This window comes from Tyto alba, unplaced genomic scaffold (assembly GCF_018691265.1).
Source record: "Tyto alba isolate M040663 unplaced genomic scaffold, T.alba_DEE_v4.0 Super-Scaffold_1000006, whole genome shotgun sequence".
In the NCBI taxonomy this organism is placed as follows: domain Eukaryota; kingdom Metazoa; phylum Chordata; class Aves; order Strigiformes; family Tytonidae; genus Tyto; species Tyto alba.
This window is the reverse complement of record NW_024881272.1, coordinates 14,495,097-14,512,352: the sequence shown is the minus strand read 5'-3', so window position 1 is coordinate 14,512,352 and position 17,256 is coordinate 14,495,097. Positions and strand designations below refer to the sequence as shown.

Sequence of the window (17,256 nt, the reverse complement as noted above, 5' to 3'; positions counted from 1 at the left end):
TGTGCAGTCTTCTGGTCTGAAAACCCTGATCTTGTTCAGGGCTGTGGCTCCTGAACTGGACGTGGTAGGGAGCATCTGGGTATTAAGTACCAAGTTACAGTATGGTGTGTGATTTTAAAATAGTGTCATCCTTTGTGGAAGAGTTTTGCTACAAGTTACCAGGATGCAGCTGGTGCTTCAGTAACACTTCTTTTTTTTTCCCCAGTTTTAAATATTTAATTTTGATAGCAGTGGAAAGTACTATACAATGCATCCTGTAGAATACAACACAAACCATTAATTCATGCTACAATTTAGAAGCTAAGGTTTTGTATGGCAATAATATATCAAAGACCTGAACAGAGTTCACAAACACATTGCTATAGATGGCAGATAACACATTTCCCTGTTCTTTCCAGAGATACATATAATAAAATCAGGTCATTTCACCAGCTATGCACCAGTAATTTTCAGGACTTTTCACTTCTGTCAGTTCTTTTTGTGAATACTGCTCTGGTGGTCTTAGTGATCATGGGCAGAATGATTTAAATGGAAATTTCAACACCATTAGGTGACAGAAATTAATTACTTATCAACTACTCATATGAGTGTATGTGGTACAGAGTACTGGGATGCACGGGACAGTGTTCTTCAAGTCTGGCCTAAAAGCAATATATAGGAGTCTTAACTGAAACCATTGAAACCATTGTCTGTCTGTACTTTAGGATCAACGGTTTCCCTTGGGGGAAGCCAAGTACATGACAAGTACTCTGTCCCTTTTCATTCCGCTTCCAAAAAGAAGGTAATATCTTTTACAGCTAGTGGGTAGTATTATGCATTTACTTTGTATAGAAGGTTGAAGACTACGGGTGTTTAGATGTAACAGACAATTTTTGTTTCTCTTCTTTAGGAGATTAAATGTCAGGAATTTGTGTCTCAGTTAAATAATGGCAGCATGGATTATGTCAGGACTTATGTAGGTAAGTGGAGTTTCATACTTGAAAACGTGTGGCTGGCTGAAATTCATGACAGCAAAAGCAAGTCATATTTATTTAGAGTTTATTCTAAAGCTAAGAATTCTTACTTGAATCGTCTGCTCAGCCTACATGAGCAAACTTGATATTTAAGATGCATTTCTTTTGGGATAGTGACATCAGTAACAGGGATTGGTCTAATATAAAGGTGTGGATGGAAAAATAGCTGTCTAATCAGCCTAGTTACAAAATGTCTTTGCTGAGATGTAGTGGTGTTAAGCTTTTTGCTCGAGTGCCTTACATGTCATGCATGTGTGTGTGTAACACTCCCACCAAAATGTAACAGCACTCTCTCCAAGGAGTAGACCCAAAACCATGGCAAATTGGAACCCCGTCTCCTTTTCAAATAGAAGGACTGAGAAATCCTGGAGCGTACTGCAATTGTTACAAGATTTGTAACAAATGACTGATAATGGCAATGGCTGCAAACATCCTTTTTCCACCAGTGGAAAAAAGTGGCTGGTAGAGCCACACTTTGTGTCACTTGCTTTTGTCTCACTCTGAGACCAGAGTAGATCCACTGGCCTGAATAGGGATGTGTCTCTTTAAATTCTAAAGTCCTTTAAAGCTGCATTATGGTAAGATAAGAGGGTGTTTGGTCTAAAGGCTAATAGTTTAACTTAAGCCCACATGATCTTAAGTGGTGAGTGATTTACACCCCTTTGTTAACATAGTGGTGTCTGTGCTGGAAGGGCGCTAGAGTACCTAACGTTAGGGTTGAGGTTCAGCATGGCAGCCACTGTATGGACAGAGATGTTAATGCGCAGCTGAGGATTTGGGGGAAACTGGGATGTTGGAGGAGCTGAGGATATGCAGTAAGAGGGCTGGAAGATGGAGGACTGAGTGAAGAAGAGAGAAAAGACTGGTATGAGGGTATGGCCGTGGAGAGCTGTGTCTGAGATCGTGAATGTAATAGTACTTACTGCATGTGCACAGATGTTGCTCTGTTTAATGGTGCCAGGCATCAGTGGTGAAGGAATTTAAATGATTAGCTACAGAAAATTTAATAGTAATAGTACACCTTTCTGAAAGATTTTCTCTGCTAATGGATATGATGCCTTGGGAAAGCCGATCCCTGTTATCGTATTACCTGCAGGCTGTGTGGTAAATCAAAACCTGAAACGGCCTGTCCGTTTAAGGTTGTTAAAGCTTTCATGAGCTAAGTTTAAAACTCGAGGGTAAGAAAGCAGAATGTCTCCAAGTTGGATTGTTATGATGGAATACATCCGTGGTTATGTATTTTGGCTCTAGAAATGTCTTTTGATGTCTAATAGGTATGACCATTAAGGACTGCCTTTTTTTGCTCCTTTTTTCCAGGCCCCTCGGCCAGCTCAGGGAGGGAGGAAAGGGCTGGAAATGATCCTTTAGGTTCGGCTGGGAGGGGTTGGCTGAGAGGGCCGATGCTTGCAGAGGCTTGTGAGAGACGCAGGCTTCTGAGGGGCGAAAAAGGCCGCGGTAATGTAGTTTTAAATGCCAGTGTTGTCTGGATAGGCAAAGAAGTCAAGTGTCCCCAGCAGCGCAGGTGGGGATCGGCGTGCCGAAAGATGGAGGTTGCTGAGGGAGCTGTGGCGCGGTATGGCGGAAAGCTCGGGTTCGAGCTCGCTCGTGCCGGCCACTGCCGCTCCGCGCGATTCTTGTCTGCAGCCGCCGCGCGTGCGTCCACAGCCGGGGCGGGGCGGGGCACGGCCGGCGGCCTCCCGCGCGGCGCGTCCCGCGCACGTGACCGGCGCCCGGCCAATGGGACGATCGCGTGATGCGCGGCGGCGGCTGCGCGCGGGGGTGGCTGGCTAAGATGGCGCCGGGTGTGTGAGCGGTGGCGGCGGCCGCGCGCGGAGGCGAAGGCCCGGCTGCTGGGGAGGGTCCGCTGCTGCCCCCGCTCCCCCCCCGGGGCGGTAGGATGGTAAAATGACCCAGGGGGGGAAGAAGAAGAAACGCGCCGTCAACCGCAGCATTATGCTGGCCAAGAAGATCATCATTAAGGACGGCGGGACGGTGAGGCCGGGCGGGGCCGGCGGCGGCTGTGGGGCGAGCTGGCGGCGGCTGTGCGGCGAGTTGGCGCCGGCGGAGCGCCGAGGCAGCGCGGGCGGGCCCGGGCCGGTGGGCCCTCGGGCGGGCGAGCGGGCCGCGCTGGGCGCCGGGGAGAGCTTTCGGTTTCTTGCTTGCCGCGGGTTGTTACAGCCCCGGTGGGTTTCGTTCCGCCATCCCGGGCTCGCTTCCTTGGGGCAGTTGGGCGAGAAACACCTGTAAGGGTGTCATGCTGCTTCTGGTCGTCTTTGTAAATGTGCTTTCTCAGTGCGGGCCGGTTTTTAGGGCTCAGAAGTTAGGCATGGCTAGCTGTAGATCACTTACCGAGATCATGCGGTACGTGCCTAAACCTAACCTTACTCTGAAAATTATTTAAATGAATTGTTTTGCGGAAGGAAGAGGTGCTGGGCAGGCAGCTGCGTGCTCGGGAGCCGCAGTCGGCTGCACAATAGCCCGGGCCGGGGCGGGGGGCGGTTGGCCATTGTCAGGGCAGCCGGAGGCGGCGGGGCCGCTGCGGGGCCGCGCTGGGCTTCGCCGTCCCCGCAGCCTTCTGCCCGCTGTGCCCGCGGCCTGGCAGGGAACAGGGCAGCGAGCGGGACGGACGCGCCATCGGAGCGGTCCCGTCAAGGGTGTGTGGAAGAAGTGTTTTGCAGTTCCCTCCCATTGTCTTGCTTCCTCTTACATACATACATACGTTTCACAAAAAGAAGGAGGCTGTTAAGTGTTTTGGCTGCTGGAGCTTCTTTTTCTTTCTTTTTTTTTTTTTTTTATTGATGAGTAGCATTACTTCTACCATTGATTACTTCTATCATTGCCCCTGGATTTTTTCTACTTTGTAACACTGTGTAGCTTTGATGTAGCGTCGAAATACCATATCATTATTTCAAATAAAGAGACATCTTGACAGAATAAATGGCTGGTGGCCCTTCAGTTTGTCTGTTTGAAACAGTAATGGAGAAGAGGGAGGTGTCAGAGTCACTATAGTTGTTCATCGAACTGGTGACCGACTGTCTGGATTACTTAGTGGTAAGAAGCAAAACTAATTCCAGTGATGGATGTTGATGTTCTTCAGTACATGTTTTCCTGCTCTTTGTGAAAATAGAAATGCATGAGATTACTTTGTTGAAAAGTTAAATGCAAATACTTTAGAATGAGTAATAGAAACAGAGTAGGCGTTGTTACTTATGGGATTGGTGCTTCAGAATTTCCCTCTGGAGTAGTCATTGATTAAAATACAGTATAATTCCAAGTGTCCCTTAACTCTCAACTTGAGCCTGCTTTTGCCAAGAGAGGAGAAAGGAGATTATACTAACTGCATTCAGTGATATTCACAGTGCTGCATTTAGTGTCTCCCACCAGTTTCAAAAGCAAGAGTGCAAACTTGCATGAGTTCTCTCTGATTTTCAGTTGTTTTTAACAGTGGGAAAATGGGCTATAAACATTAGATAAAGGTGAGTAGATTGTTGTTAGGTAACAAAAATACCAGCTTGTGATATTTTCTATCTTCAAGTAATAGTTTTGAGAATTTGTTTTAAATACATTTTTGAAATTACAAAGTCTAGTATAGCAGAACATTCTTTATAATGGCATCAAAAATTTTAAGCCTGGATTATTTAATTTTTGCTGAAATGTTTAATTTAAGGAGACTTCTGTGCTCAGTCTCCTTAGTTTCTTTGCTTACCCAATATGCTATGTGATGTTATGGGAAACAGGTAAATGAAAATGGCTCAGGTCTTGAATGTCTCCAGCTGGAAACCCAGTAATTAATCACGCATCTAAGTGTACAGTTTCCAGCTCAATTGGTTTATTTTGAAACTAGTTGACATCAAACAAAACTCTGTGACTTTTGCCAGCAAGAATATACAGCTATTTAGTGAGGCAGTGTCACATGCAAAAAGTTTACTGATGGGGAATTTCAGTCAATTTATTTTATTGTCACTTCTAACCACTGATTCTGATGTGGGGAAAAAACAAACAAACAAACAAACAAAAAAAAAACAGCAAAAGGGGAAAAACATGCATTGCCTCTGCAAAGCCTGTCCTCCTGCCGCAGGTTACACTGGGTCGCCTTGGTGAGGCGCTGGGTGGTGCAGGAGGTTGGGTTGGTGCACGGTGGTATTTGTGTTGTTCTTTTTGCAGCTTAGTAGGTATATCACAGAAAAAATGTGTAATGGTGTGTCCTCAAGTGTGCGTTGTCAGGTTCACCAAGGGAGACGCAGTAACACAAGTGAAGTGGTTTCAATGCTGTGCTTAATTTTTCCTTCCTCTATGACCAGTTGGAATTCTTCTTTTGTATGATGATGCATTTTTGAAGCAGTTGTGAAATGAACTAGGAGGTATGCACCTGGGCAGTGCTGGGGAGAATTGGAGCTTAGTGCTTGATTTGGTACCTTTTTATTTCCAGCAGAGGAGCAGCAGCTGTGGTCTTGCATCTGATGCCTTTGTTGCTTTGATAGTTTTTCTGCTGTTGTCAGATGTGTGTTCTTAGGGTTGCCGGGCATCTACACTTTTTATTACTGGCATGACTGACAGTACAAAGTGTTCGGCTAAAGACATCTTCTCTCTTGTCTAGAACAAGGGGCAGTCTTGGAGCACTATTTTGTGCCACAGATTTTGACAGCTCCCAAAACCAAAACTGAAACTTAAAACCAAAATCAGCCACACAACCAGGGAGTCCAGCGCTGGGACATAGATATGCTCTGCTCTGGCTACCTGGTTGCAGGGGAGGGTTGCTGTTACTCTGATTGGAACATCTCAGTTCCAGGCTGTTCACGCAAAGGCTCAGTATCTTTTATCTCCAGGTGTCAGGCCTTCTGACTGGTTGCACTTAGGTGATTACATTACATGACATTACATTACACTGTGTTAGCCAGTTTGTAAAGCGCAGCAGGGCAGGTGTGTAGAGTAACACAGGGCTGAATACCCAACACCTGTGCCACGCGTGTTGGGGCAGGAGGGTACACCAGACTAGTACTGAAGTCTTGACTGAATGCACGTAATACATCTTAATGCACTGTAATGTAACCACTTACTAATCTCCTTCCCCCTTCCTTCCATCTCAGGAGTAGTTTTGCTGCTTTGTAGTTGCAGCCATCTTTAAAAGTAGCTATAGAGGTGATGATCTAAATGTGACTAAATTACTTTTTTCCTAGATAAGAACAACTAACAGTAGCTGTGATAAGCTTTCTTGTTGCTAATGTTCACTTAACCCTGGTGAGCTAAATGTCACTTCTGTTTGCTTCTGCCAATGTAATGGAAACATCTGATCGGGTTGCTTACAGCTGGATGACAAGGCGGGGGGCAGCACCCACAGGCCTAGCTGCCTCTAGACTCGCCAGCAGTTAAGCTGGGCGGAACAGCCACCGGTTTCATTCTGCTGTTTTGGTTTGTGTGTGTGCTCTCCCAGTAGCTGCCCAGAACTGGGCCCAGGCAGCACAGGGATGGGTGGCTGCTGAGCTTGGGCTTCCTGGATGGGAACAGAACGGAGCTGCTTTCGACTCCTGGTGCTTGGCAGGACAGGGGTGGCTCACGACCCCCGCCCCGCTGTCCGGAATGCCCGGCGGGGTCACGAGCCAATAACTGGGCAGGAAACTGGGGGCTATGGGAAGGAACCTGATTTTCTGTATCAGACTGAGCCAAACTGCTAAGATTGTTACTTACAGTTTGTGCAGAGCTAGATATATTTTTCACCCAAAACTAAAATAAGGGTTGTGGGTGGAAAGGGAAGGGAATTGTGGGAAGTGAAGATAATTATAGCTGCTTTCTGCACCTATAAAGACTGTTAATTTACCTCCTTAAGAGAATAGACTGGAAAATTATTTTTTCTGTGTTGGCAATATTGGAATCTGGAAAGGAAAGCTAGGTATGACTTGCATACATCTTGTAATAAAAGAAAGACTCTAGTATTACCTAACTGAAACTTAAAATCGTGTAGTATTTGAGGTTGTAAGGTACCTCTCAACATCTCTAATCCACCTGCCCACTCTCCCCCCATGCAGGGTCAGGTGGAGCAGTTTGCTCAGGGCTGTGTCCAGTCAGGTTTGGGGGATGGAGATTCAGCACCCTCACCTGGGAGCCTGTTCCCAGGGGTTTGGTGTGTTCCAGGCTTAAGTAGGATTTCCTGTATTTTAGTGTGCGCTTCCAGTCCTGTCAGTGATGCCTCTGAGAAGAGCCTGGCTGTGTCATCTTTACTGCCTCCCACCAGATGTTTATATGCATTGATAAGATGCCCCTGAGCCTTCTTGAGAAGCCACTGAGGACCTGGCCCGTGTGTGCTTGCTCAGTATAAATGCTGGGTCTGATCCAGTCAGTGCCGCTCTGTTTGTAACTCGCCTTCACACAACGCTGGGAAAGTAGGTGTTCAGGCAGCAATTCAAAGCTTAAAGGATGCATATGAGATTTCTGAGGAGTTATTCATGCTGCCTTCATGTGAAAATGATGAGTGCACTGTTTCCTCAATTTGCAAACGATGACCTGTGGCATGTTGTTTGACAGGATAGCATTTACAGAGTATAGGAGATGAGCAGGTTGTCCCACCCGTGCTCTTTTTGTTCTCAAAAACTACTTCTGAGTACACTAAGTCACGAAAGAATTTGAAGTTCCTGATTTCAGATCTTGCATCCAGATCTCTTCCTACATTCGAAGCACATTGTAGTTAACAGGCCTAGTCACAGTACTTGGGAAGCTATTAGTGCTGTTCCTGGGATTCATTTCAGGCCAGGCACTCATTATTTCAGTTTGTCTTTCCCGATTCAGAGCTATCAAAAGTTTTGTATGTAGCCATGGTGCCTTTTAGTAGCAGAAGTACTACAAAGCTGTTTGATAGACCAGGAATTAGTCTTTGGGATAGCCAAGTGTGAACACTGCCATGGTTTGAAATTATAAAAACTTGTTTTCCATGCAGCATTGTGTGGGCTTAAGCATTTTTCTCAGGGAAAAAGGAACTAATTCTCCAAAGAAGAGTCTGTTTCCACATTCAGTAGCATCCTTGTTTCCCAGACTGGCAGTACAAGTGGCTTGTTTTTTAATTTGAGATGGGAGTGCACTTTGTATTCTGCGGAGGATTACGACACTTCAGGATTTTAGCAGCAAAGGGTTAAAAAAGAAATTTCACTCGGTACAAGTTAGTTTAAGTAACCGTATTCCAGTGGTTTCAGTCCTATTTTATTTCTTAATCCTTCTGTTTGTATTCTTCAAATGCATTTCTTGTAACTGCAATAGATTATTAGATGTTATAATCATCTGCTTTTTCCTTTTGTTTTAGCCTCAAGGAATAGGTTCGCCCAGTGTTTACCACGCTGTTATAGTGATCTTTTTGGAGTTCTTTGCATGGGGACTCTTGACAGCACCCACTCTGGTGGTAAGTGATACCTGCGCTTAAGCTTTTTCTTGTGGTATGGGAGATGGGGTAGTTACTGCAAAGGCACTGAACATGTTCTGAAATAAATGAAAATTATGTAGCATTGAGCTGCTCTGTTGTGCAAGTGAAAAGTTTGCTACTTTTTTACATGGACTCGGAAATTATCATTAATAAAATAAATTATTTTAATAAAGCAGTGTAGTGATGCACCATAGCTGTTTATGTGCAAGTCTGCTAACACTCAAGCTTACATGTAAATATTTTCTGACTCAAAACCAGTAAGACGGTAATGAAATCATCTTTCCTTTCAAGATGCTACAAAAAGTTGGCACACAACAATTGTGTAAGGACAAAAATACACTTGAAATCTGGTATAATTATGCAAGCGTGTGTGTGTAGCTAGGGAGATCTTTGCTGACCTGGCTGCACTTTAAACGGAAGCTTTAGAGCACAGACCCTGTTACACCAGTCAGAGCGAGACTGTGATTAGCGAGACAGTCATACCAATGCTTGTATGGAATTATTTTCTAATGTAGTTGGTTGTTTTCCATTTGGATTTAATCTGTGAGAGTGATACATGCTTACAAATTAAAAGGAGTGAAGGCTTAAAGCTCTTCAAGCAAACTCCACCTAAAATGCAGTCCTGGTGCGGCTCTGCAAGCTGATGGTAACCATGAACAGTCTCAGATACAAAGCGCGTGTCAGTCACCAAATGGAATCCATCTCGCTAAGGCAAGTCAGCCTGAGAGAGGTGCTGGGTTTAACCAGCTGAGAGGCACCTCTGAAGGAGGATGTCCGTCTGTCTGTCTCTCTCCCCAGCCCTCTCCAGGTGACGCACTAACGTGTGGAGAGTCTGGCGTGAGATCATTTCTAGGTTCTCTGTGGTCTACTTAGATTTCAGACACTGAAGTTGGATGGCATGCATCCTTCCCAAAGTGTCAAGAGCACTGAGGCCTCTATCAAGCAAAGCTGAAATCTCAAAGCACCTTCCATGTGAAATAAAGATGAAGTAGACTATTTGCGGTGTGCCTGCTTTTTAATTTCTATTTTGTGAAAATATGAAACTACTGCGGGTGTGCCACTGTAGAAGTCGGAGGCATCATGAACAATATTTCTAGTCAATACTGTGTAGATGACAGTGTTTGTATTTCTTCTCCAGGTTTTGCATGAAACCTTCCCAAAACATACATTTCTAATGAATGGTCTAATTCAAGGAGTAAAGGTAAGGTGGCAAAGGTTAATCACAAGTACAAATCAAAGCGAATGGTGGGAGGAATATAGAAATGACTGCCAATTGAGAGAAACATTCAAGAGGTTTTTCAACATGACTTTCATGGTAAAAATGAAACAGAGGAATAAATTTTTGCAAAAAAAAAAAAAAAAATGTGCATCATTTTACTTTTAGTAAGATATTGCTCGGTCTGTACCCACTGTTTGGGTTCTGCAAATAAAAAGGTAGTTGACTAATCCCAGGTGACGCACCTGGTATTAAAATTTGCAAATTTTTTACTTGGAGCTTGTTGCTCCAGTAGAGTATTTTCAATTACTTATGCTTATGTGAATTCTAAATACATAAAACTATAAAACACAGTTCATAAAACTGCTAGTATGCATCATCTGCATTTTGAATCTTGTGTAGCTCTGAGGTAATCTCAAATTTTTTGTAACCAGACATCGGATAGAAGATCAGTCATGGTAGGCCACGTCGCCTTTGGGGCATTGCACTGGGTCATCAGCTTCAATAAAAACAGCCCTGGCTGCTGTCCCATTGTGCAGTGGTCAGCCATCGCCGTTCTAACCACCGAGATCTAACTTCAAATGGTTTGTTCCTTTTAGGGCTTATTATCGTTCCTCAGTGCCCCCCTCATAGGTGCCCTGTCTGACGTGTGGGGACGGAAGTCCTTCTTGCTGCTAACAGTATTTTTCACCTGTGCACCAATACCACTAATGAAGATCAGCCCATGGTTAGTAAGTTCTTCCACACTAGATGTGCCGTTTCTTGTCAGGGTTGCTATACAGTGCTTATGTTTGCAGCATTGGTGATAAAGCACCGGTTGTGCTCCACGGAAGGCTGAAGCTTTTGTATTACTTCGGTGCACAGTTGGGTGAACAGAGTCAAACTGAAGTAGCTGCCCTGAGGCCAAACCTTGGCCAGAATTTTCAGAGCTGCTGGTTGTGAGCCCTGTGCTGTAGGCCCCACTTCCTACTTCAGTACGTTTGCAGGAGACACTAGAATGCTGCCCAGTGAACTCTGCAGTCTCCGCTGAGGCCACATTACTCAAATACTAACCAACTGTGCAGAAATGAAAACCTTGCCTAACGCTAGCTAGTGCATGAGGTAACCATCCGTAACCTAAAACGATGTTGTGGTTTTATACTTTCGTTTCTCAAGTTTTAAAACCCACCAGCTTTCACGCTATGTGCGTCAGTAAGCTCTTTGCTGGCATGTACCTACCCCAGGTGGGCAGGGGGCAGAGTTCCTGGTGGCCTCGGGCTACCCACACGCCGTCCTGGCGCGCTGTGCCCGCGGCTGTGGCCGAGGTGGCAGGCTGTGCTGACGTAGGGCAGAGCCAGCAGCGCACGTGGCACTGTGAGCCTTCTCACTCTCCTCTCCAGTCGCACAGATTGCTTGTGGGTACTTCATCCCTTTTCTGGGAAATAGCTTGTTTCTGAGCATAATGTTTCAAATGCCGAGCGCTAGTGGCGACAGGATAAGGGAAGGTGGATGTTGAGAGCTCTCAGTGACCAAATCCTCAAAATACTGAAGTTCCTACTTTGCTCTGGGACATAGGTGTCCAGTCAAAGTCAGTCTTACACCTGTTTCCTAGAAGTACCTAATCACAGCAGCTTTTAGTAATTATCTTTGTACTTGGTGCACGAAGGAGGAGTTACACAACTGCACCGAGACACACTCACACTGGTTTTATCCAAGTTAATCTTCGTATCTGTCAGGAAGAGTTGGACAAGATGATTTACTGTTGAACTATACTTGGATTGTAAATGGAGACTTTTTGCTTCTATTTAGCTGTTCTAATATTTTTATAATGTTCTTAGGTGGTACTTCGCTGTTATCTCCGTCTCTGGAGTGTTTGCAGTGACCTTTTCTGTGGTTTTTGCATATGTAGCAGACATAACCCAAGAACATGAAAGAAGCATGGCCTATGGTTTGGTATGTATCTGTTTGGCTTTTCATGTGGCATTCGGTACTAAACACGTCAGTAGGTGAAGCTTTTCAAAACTATTTTTGTTTCTTCTGCGCCAGGTTGAGTCTAGATTGGAGTAAGGTTTTTTCTGTTTAGTTGTTCTTTTCTTCCAGTCCTGTATCTCTTGAATATTCTGCTTCTAACTCAAACAAAACATGGCCGTGTTAAAAGCTGTCTTTCAGATGCCTGTCTTAACAGTTATCGCTGTTAGTGATCTAATTGGAGGGACTTCGGTTATTCCTCTGTTGTTTCTCACACTAGTCCTACTCTCTCACCTTTTCTGAAAGCTAGCCTCTGTTCCTGGATCATTTTGGAATTGCCATGGCACAGTATCTTGTCCACTCCTGCTCGTGTCTCCAAGCACAGTGCTGCACTTCAGAGCAAATGGAGCTGAGTAACTTGTCTGCCTTAAGTTCATACAACTCGCCTCCGTTCCTGTTACCTCCCAGTAACCCGCCAGGTCTCGGGAGCCCTCACAGCCCCGTGTATTACACATCAGCAGAATTATTTGTTGCGTTCAAGTTACAGAATCCATTCTCATACTCAGCAGGAAGAGCAGAAAGCAGTGGATATAGAAATAGTTTCTTACTGCCTGTACGCACCGGGGATTGAGATATATTGAGGAAGTTCCTGCCTTCCCCAAGGCCAGCTGCTTAACTGGAAACTACTTTCTGGAGGTCCATTGTACTGAGTTGGATTAATCAGCAGATTAAATTTAGTACGCCCTTCATACATGTGGGTTTTTTCTTAACAGGCATCACATAGTCCCCTAACATGAAGACTATGTACAGCTCCTCACTTCCCAGAGATAGCAGCAGACTGTATAGTTAATTAAACCTAATTATGTCAGTATATGCAAGAGTGCTGTGAGCCCCTCACACTGCTATCCAGTTATCAATTAAAAAAAAAAAAAATCTTTAAAATGTTGACTGTCTGAAATGCACAGCTGCTACCGCGTAGTCACAGGAAAAGGGTTACTTTCAATCTCTACCCAGTGAAAATGCTTAGGCTTCTGAAAATGAGAAGTGGGTAGTAATCCTGTTGACTCACATCACTGCATCTCTCACCAGCTGGTACTCGTTCCAGGTTTCAGCAACTTTTGCGGCAAGTTTAGTTACCAGCCCTGCTATTGGTGCCTACCTTGGCCGAGTCTACGGAGACAGCCTGGTTGTGGTCCTGGCTACAGCGATCGCCTTGTTAGACATCTGTTTTATTCTTGTGGCTGTACCAGAATCGCTGCCGGAGAAGATGAGGCCGGCATCCTGGGGAGCACCCATCTCGTGGGAACAGGCTGACCCTTTTGCAGTAAGCTCTTTAAATACGAAGTATTTTGTTCTTTGTAAATGTTGGGCGTTTGAAACGGGGAAGGGCCTGGATTTATTATGTTTCAAGCTTGAAAAAGCCTGTATTTCTTCAAGTTTAACCTTGCGTTGCTGCTAATATTTTGCAGCTAAACACGCAGGGAGTGTTTTGGTGGTGCCGCAGAATAGCCTCGTTAATTGATGTGCTTTTCGATTCTTGCTAGGTGTTCTTTTTGAATATGAAGATTAAATGTTTTCTAATACTTTTTTCTTGCCATAGTCACTGAAGAAAGTCGGCCAGGACTCAATTGTGCTGCTAATCTGCATTACAGTCTTTCTTTCCTACCTCCCAGAGGCAGGTCAATATTCCAGCTTCTTCCTATACCTCAGACAGGTAACTTAACGGCTTCATACGGATTTGAACAGAAGTAAATTACAGGAAAGTTTTCAGTATTGCTGGAGTCACATGGAAAGTACAGATAACAAGTATAATTTAAAAGCTTCCAGCAGCTGATTTAAGTGCTCTTGCTCTGGTTTTTTTTCTTTAGAGAATCAAAAAGGAAAAAGATGAATGAGTTACAAAAACTTACTGTATTCTGTAATTATTTGCATTATTCCTGGACTACAAGATTTACTACGTTAGACTTTTTTTATTTGTTGAGGGAACCATTTACTTGTTTTCTATTTATGCCCCTTTGTATGCTTGCTTGATGAAAAAAAACCAAAAACTTCTTTCCTAAGCTAGGGAGCAGTTGAACAACAGAGCTTTGGCACTGTGTGTTTCTCCAGATGATGGTGAAGACACAATACATGGTTTATGGTTACTAATCAAACTGCCTTTTTTTTAATCTAGATAATGGGATTTTCATCTGAAAGTGTTGCAGCCTTTATAGCAGTCCTTGGGATTCTTTCCATTATTGCACAGGTGAGTCACTGCTGTGCCTTTCAGTCATCAGTAACTTGGAAATAGCCGAGTGCTGGAGAGAACCTCCCCAAGCCTGTGGCTCCAGAAATGCATCTCCCCTTTCTGCAGCTGTTTTTCTCAGTCTCTTAACAGCTGATTAAGACTCTAATTTAGATGAAAAAACAGCTTGTCAGCCAGGGTTCGGTTCAGAAACATCCAAAGTGTGTTCTGCTGGGGAAACTAAAGCCTTTATGCATCCAAGAAGGGGTGACAATTTGTTTATATTGCTTGCTAAATTTGTTGCTTTTGAAATGTATTACCTGCATGTATTTAACATTTAAACTAAAATGTTATTTTTGTCACTCTTTTCCCCTCTGTCAGACAATAGTTTTGAGCTTACTTATGCGGTCCATTGGAAATAAAAACACCATCCTGCTGGGCCTAGGATTTCAAATACTACAGCTTGCGTGGTATGGCTTTGGATCAGAACCATGGTATGCACCTTTCATTGTAGTAACGGACTGACAGGGTGTTGTTCTGCATTTTATCCTGCGTTGACACCGAAGCGTGTGGATGTGTCTGCACGCTCCAAGCGCAGAACGCTGCCCGTGCGGGGCCGTTACCTGTGTCTGTGTTGTTTTGCAGGATGATGTGGGCAGCCGGAGCTGTTGCAGCCATGTCCAGCATTACCTTCCCGGCTGTAAGCGCCCTGGTTTCACGAACAGCTGACGCTGATCAACAGGGTGGGTTTTGTCCAGATACTTTGCATTCGCGTCAGCGCACCCTGTGCGGGCGGCCAGGCCAAGCAGCCTGCGCAGCGGCACAGCGCGGCCCTTGCACCTGAGTACAGGTCACAGAACATTAAAGTCCAAGGTCCTTGGAAGCTGTCAGGCACGTGAAGGGCATCCTTCTGGCACAGAGGGAAAGCCTGCAGCTGGGCCCTGCTCTACCGAAGTATTTAGCAAACTTAATATGCTGTTCATTTGCCTCACTTGCATCAAAAGTTTGCTTAGTTGTCCAGGTTGCACCCAGTGCTGTCTCTCCTGGGGGACAGTGATACAGATCGCTCTTGGAGTGAGCACAGCACAGGAAGTACTCCGTGCCTATAGGGAGATGGAAAAAAACCTTGAATATTCTAGAATAGCATTTCTTCTGCACCCCTTGTTTATTGCTGCCCCTAGTGCAACACCATTTATCAAAGCTTTCCTGCTTGCAGCACTTTGAAGGTGAATGAAGTCTTACTGATCCATTGAAAATAGATAATTTTACACACACACACACATACAAACTAACAGTGTGTTTTCCTTTTCCCAGGTGTTGTTCAAGGCATGATAACAGGAATTCGGGGACTCTGTAATGGTTTGGGACCAGCACTTTACGGCTTTATATTCTATATATTTCATGTTGAACTGAATGAACTCCCCATGCCCGAGTCGCCCTCAGGAGGTAGTATGGTCACACAATACCACCTACAACAGGTATGCTTCTCTTACTTATGGATTCCAACAAAAGAAATTAGGAAGGGAGCAGGTGCACACCTGTGCTTGAGTACAGTGCTCTGTTCCATGTGCCACTGGCAGTGAAGCATGTAAAAAGGTTCTGATCACACTCTTGGGGAGGGGGGTTGATCTGTTTGTTTGTTTAGTATTAAGAAGCATATGCTCCTGCTCTTAAATTTTAGGATGTACCCTTCTTTCCACCCAGGGAGAAATGCTGCATTGGCTTGCGTAGCAAGAAAAAGTTCTTCCTGCTCTTGAAATGTGTGTAATTAGCAGTTGTGGTGTGTTAACAGGTGACTGGAGGCTCATTAATGCTTTGTGGTGTTACTGTTCTTGCTTTCAGAATTCTATCATTCCCGGACCCCCCTTCTTATTCGGAGCGTGCTCTGTGCTGTTGGCACTACTTGTTGCCTTGTTTATTCCTGAACACACAAACCTAAATGTACGATCCAGCAGCTGGAAGAAGCACTGTGGCAGCCACGGCCACCCCCACAGTCCACAAGCTCCTGGTGAAGCTAAAGAACCCTTACTGCAGGATACAAACGTATGACAAAAAGCCAGGAGGACCTTTTAGACTTTTTTTTTTTTCCATCAGCAGTTTGGGATACACATTCCAATTCCATTGAAAATGTCATTTCTTAAGGTAATCTTAAGAAGTACCTTTCTGCATGAAACCCATAGGAATAAAAAAAAAAAGGAAGTTTCTCCAAAGATGTTGCCATTGAATTAATAATTTGCTTTTAAAAAACAAACTGTTACGTATTTGCCTCTTGCCATGAAACGCTGTTACTACTAAACTTTACCTTCTAGTTCAGAAACAAAAAAAAGAATAGAGTCAAGGCATGAGCATGTGTCCTTCTGTTTCCTTAAGGTGGTAAAAGCTTTAATTCTAGTCATGCTGAGTCTCAGTGAGACATACTGGCATCCCTGGGGGCCCATTCATTTTAACGTTGTAAAATCTTGGGTCAGATGAATCAAAGCCTTAATGTAAATGTACTCAAGTAGGGAGAAGGTGAATTGGTATCACTTATTTTAAAAGTCATTTATGGCAGGTTTTTTTTAAGTTTGTACTAATATAAAAATCACATGAGCACGCTTGCTGAACAGTAAAAGTTATTTTTATGTAAGTGCATTTACTCTTTCTATTTTTAAATAAACGGTAGTATCAAACACACTTGTTTAAATAATAAGTGGGTGTTTGGAGCCTACAGATTTTAATACTGGCTCTAAAACTCTGCTTTCCTAAGTACCGTTTATTATACCACTATATTTCTGATGTTTGCATAATCATAAAGGACCTCAAAACTTGAATACACAGACTGAAATATAAGCTGATAGCCTTGAATCTGTCCGTGTGCTATATAGTGGCCTTTGAGGACTGTCACAATAACCCTTTTGCAGTACAGAGCTAATGTTTTAGTCCTAAATTTTCAGGACCCTTAGTACAGAAGAGAGCTTTATACAATTACTGATGTGAATTTCTCTAAAAGTGTATATTTTTGTGTCCAGTTGTATTATTTAAGTGTTCCTTTGTATAAATTGGTGTATAAAGTATTGTATAGGTTTAAAATGTTTTCATCTTGTGGTTATTGCTTAATGCTTTTTTACCTTGGAACATTCACCATGGTTGACCAAGAGCAGGAAAAAAAAATGTAAATATACTGTTAATAAAGTTGAATATTTTAATGAATTTCTAAATAATTGTTGAAGTTCTCCAGTGTATGTGGGGTACAGGTTCTAGGTCAGGTGAGGCTGCTGCGAGCAAGGTGCTGCCAGGGCCAGCCTTTGCTCTGCTGCCCCTATTTTAGCTGGGACTGGGATGCTCTGATAGCAGCATCTACCTACTGCAAGAGAAACAGACCCCATTCACATAAATTTACACCTGCTGAAACTGCATTAGAGAGAGTTGTCTAGCACAGCCCTTCAGGAGGAGGGGGCTGCCAGCGGGCAGG

At 44.1% G+C, this 17,256-nt stretch overlaps 1 protein-coding gene across 2 annotated transcripts; it reads left to right on the top strand.

Annotated features, from left to right (window-relative positions):
- Positions 1–911: 911 nt before the first annotated feature.
- MFSD14A (major facilitator superfamily domain containing 14A) lies at positions 912–17,002 on the top strand. Of its 2 annotated transcripts, none has more exons than XM_033000414.2 (12): positions 912–959; positions 8,302–8,397; positions 9,557–9,619; positions 10,234–10,361; positions 11,452–11,566; positions 12,687–12,905; positions 13,182–13,295; positions 13,755–13,826; positions 14,187–14,299; positions 14,451–14,548; positions 15,120–15,283; positions 15,648–17,002. In XM_033000414.2, the coding sequence occupies exons 3-12, from the start codon at positions 9,593–9,595 to the stop codon at positions 15,852–15,854; spliced, it is 1,257 nt and encodes a 418-aa protein (XP_032856305.1). In that variant the 5' UTR covers positions 912–959; positions 8,302–8,397; positions 9,557–9,592; the 3' UTR covers positions 15,855–17,002. The 2 variants fall into 2 exon arrangements, with proteins under 2 accessions (XP_032856305.1, XP_032856304.2); XM_033000413.2 differs by lacking the exon at positions 912–959 and adding an exon at positions 2,768–3,005.
- Positions 17,003–17,256: the final 254 nt, after the last annotated feature.

Excerpts from the sequence above, each read along its gene's own strand:
- MFSD14A (XM_033000413.2), top strand. The coding sequence starts at position 2,919 with ATGACCCAGGGGGGGAAGAAGAAGAAACGCGCCGTCAACCGCAGCATT. Across the intron at positions 10,362-11,451 it reads CTAATGAAGATCAGCCCATG|GTGGTACTTCGCTGTTATCT; the intron begins GTTAGTAAGTTC and ends TAATGTTCTTAG. Across the intron at positions 14,549-15,119 it reads AGCTGACGCTGATCAACAGG|GTGTTGTTCAAGGCATGATA; the intron begins GTGGGTTTTGTC and ends TCCTTTTCCCAG.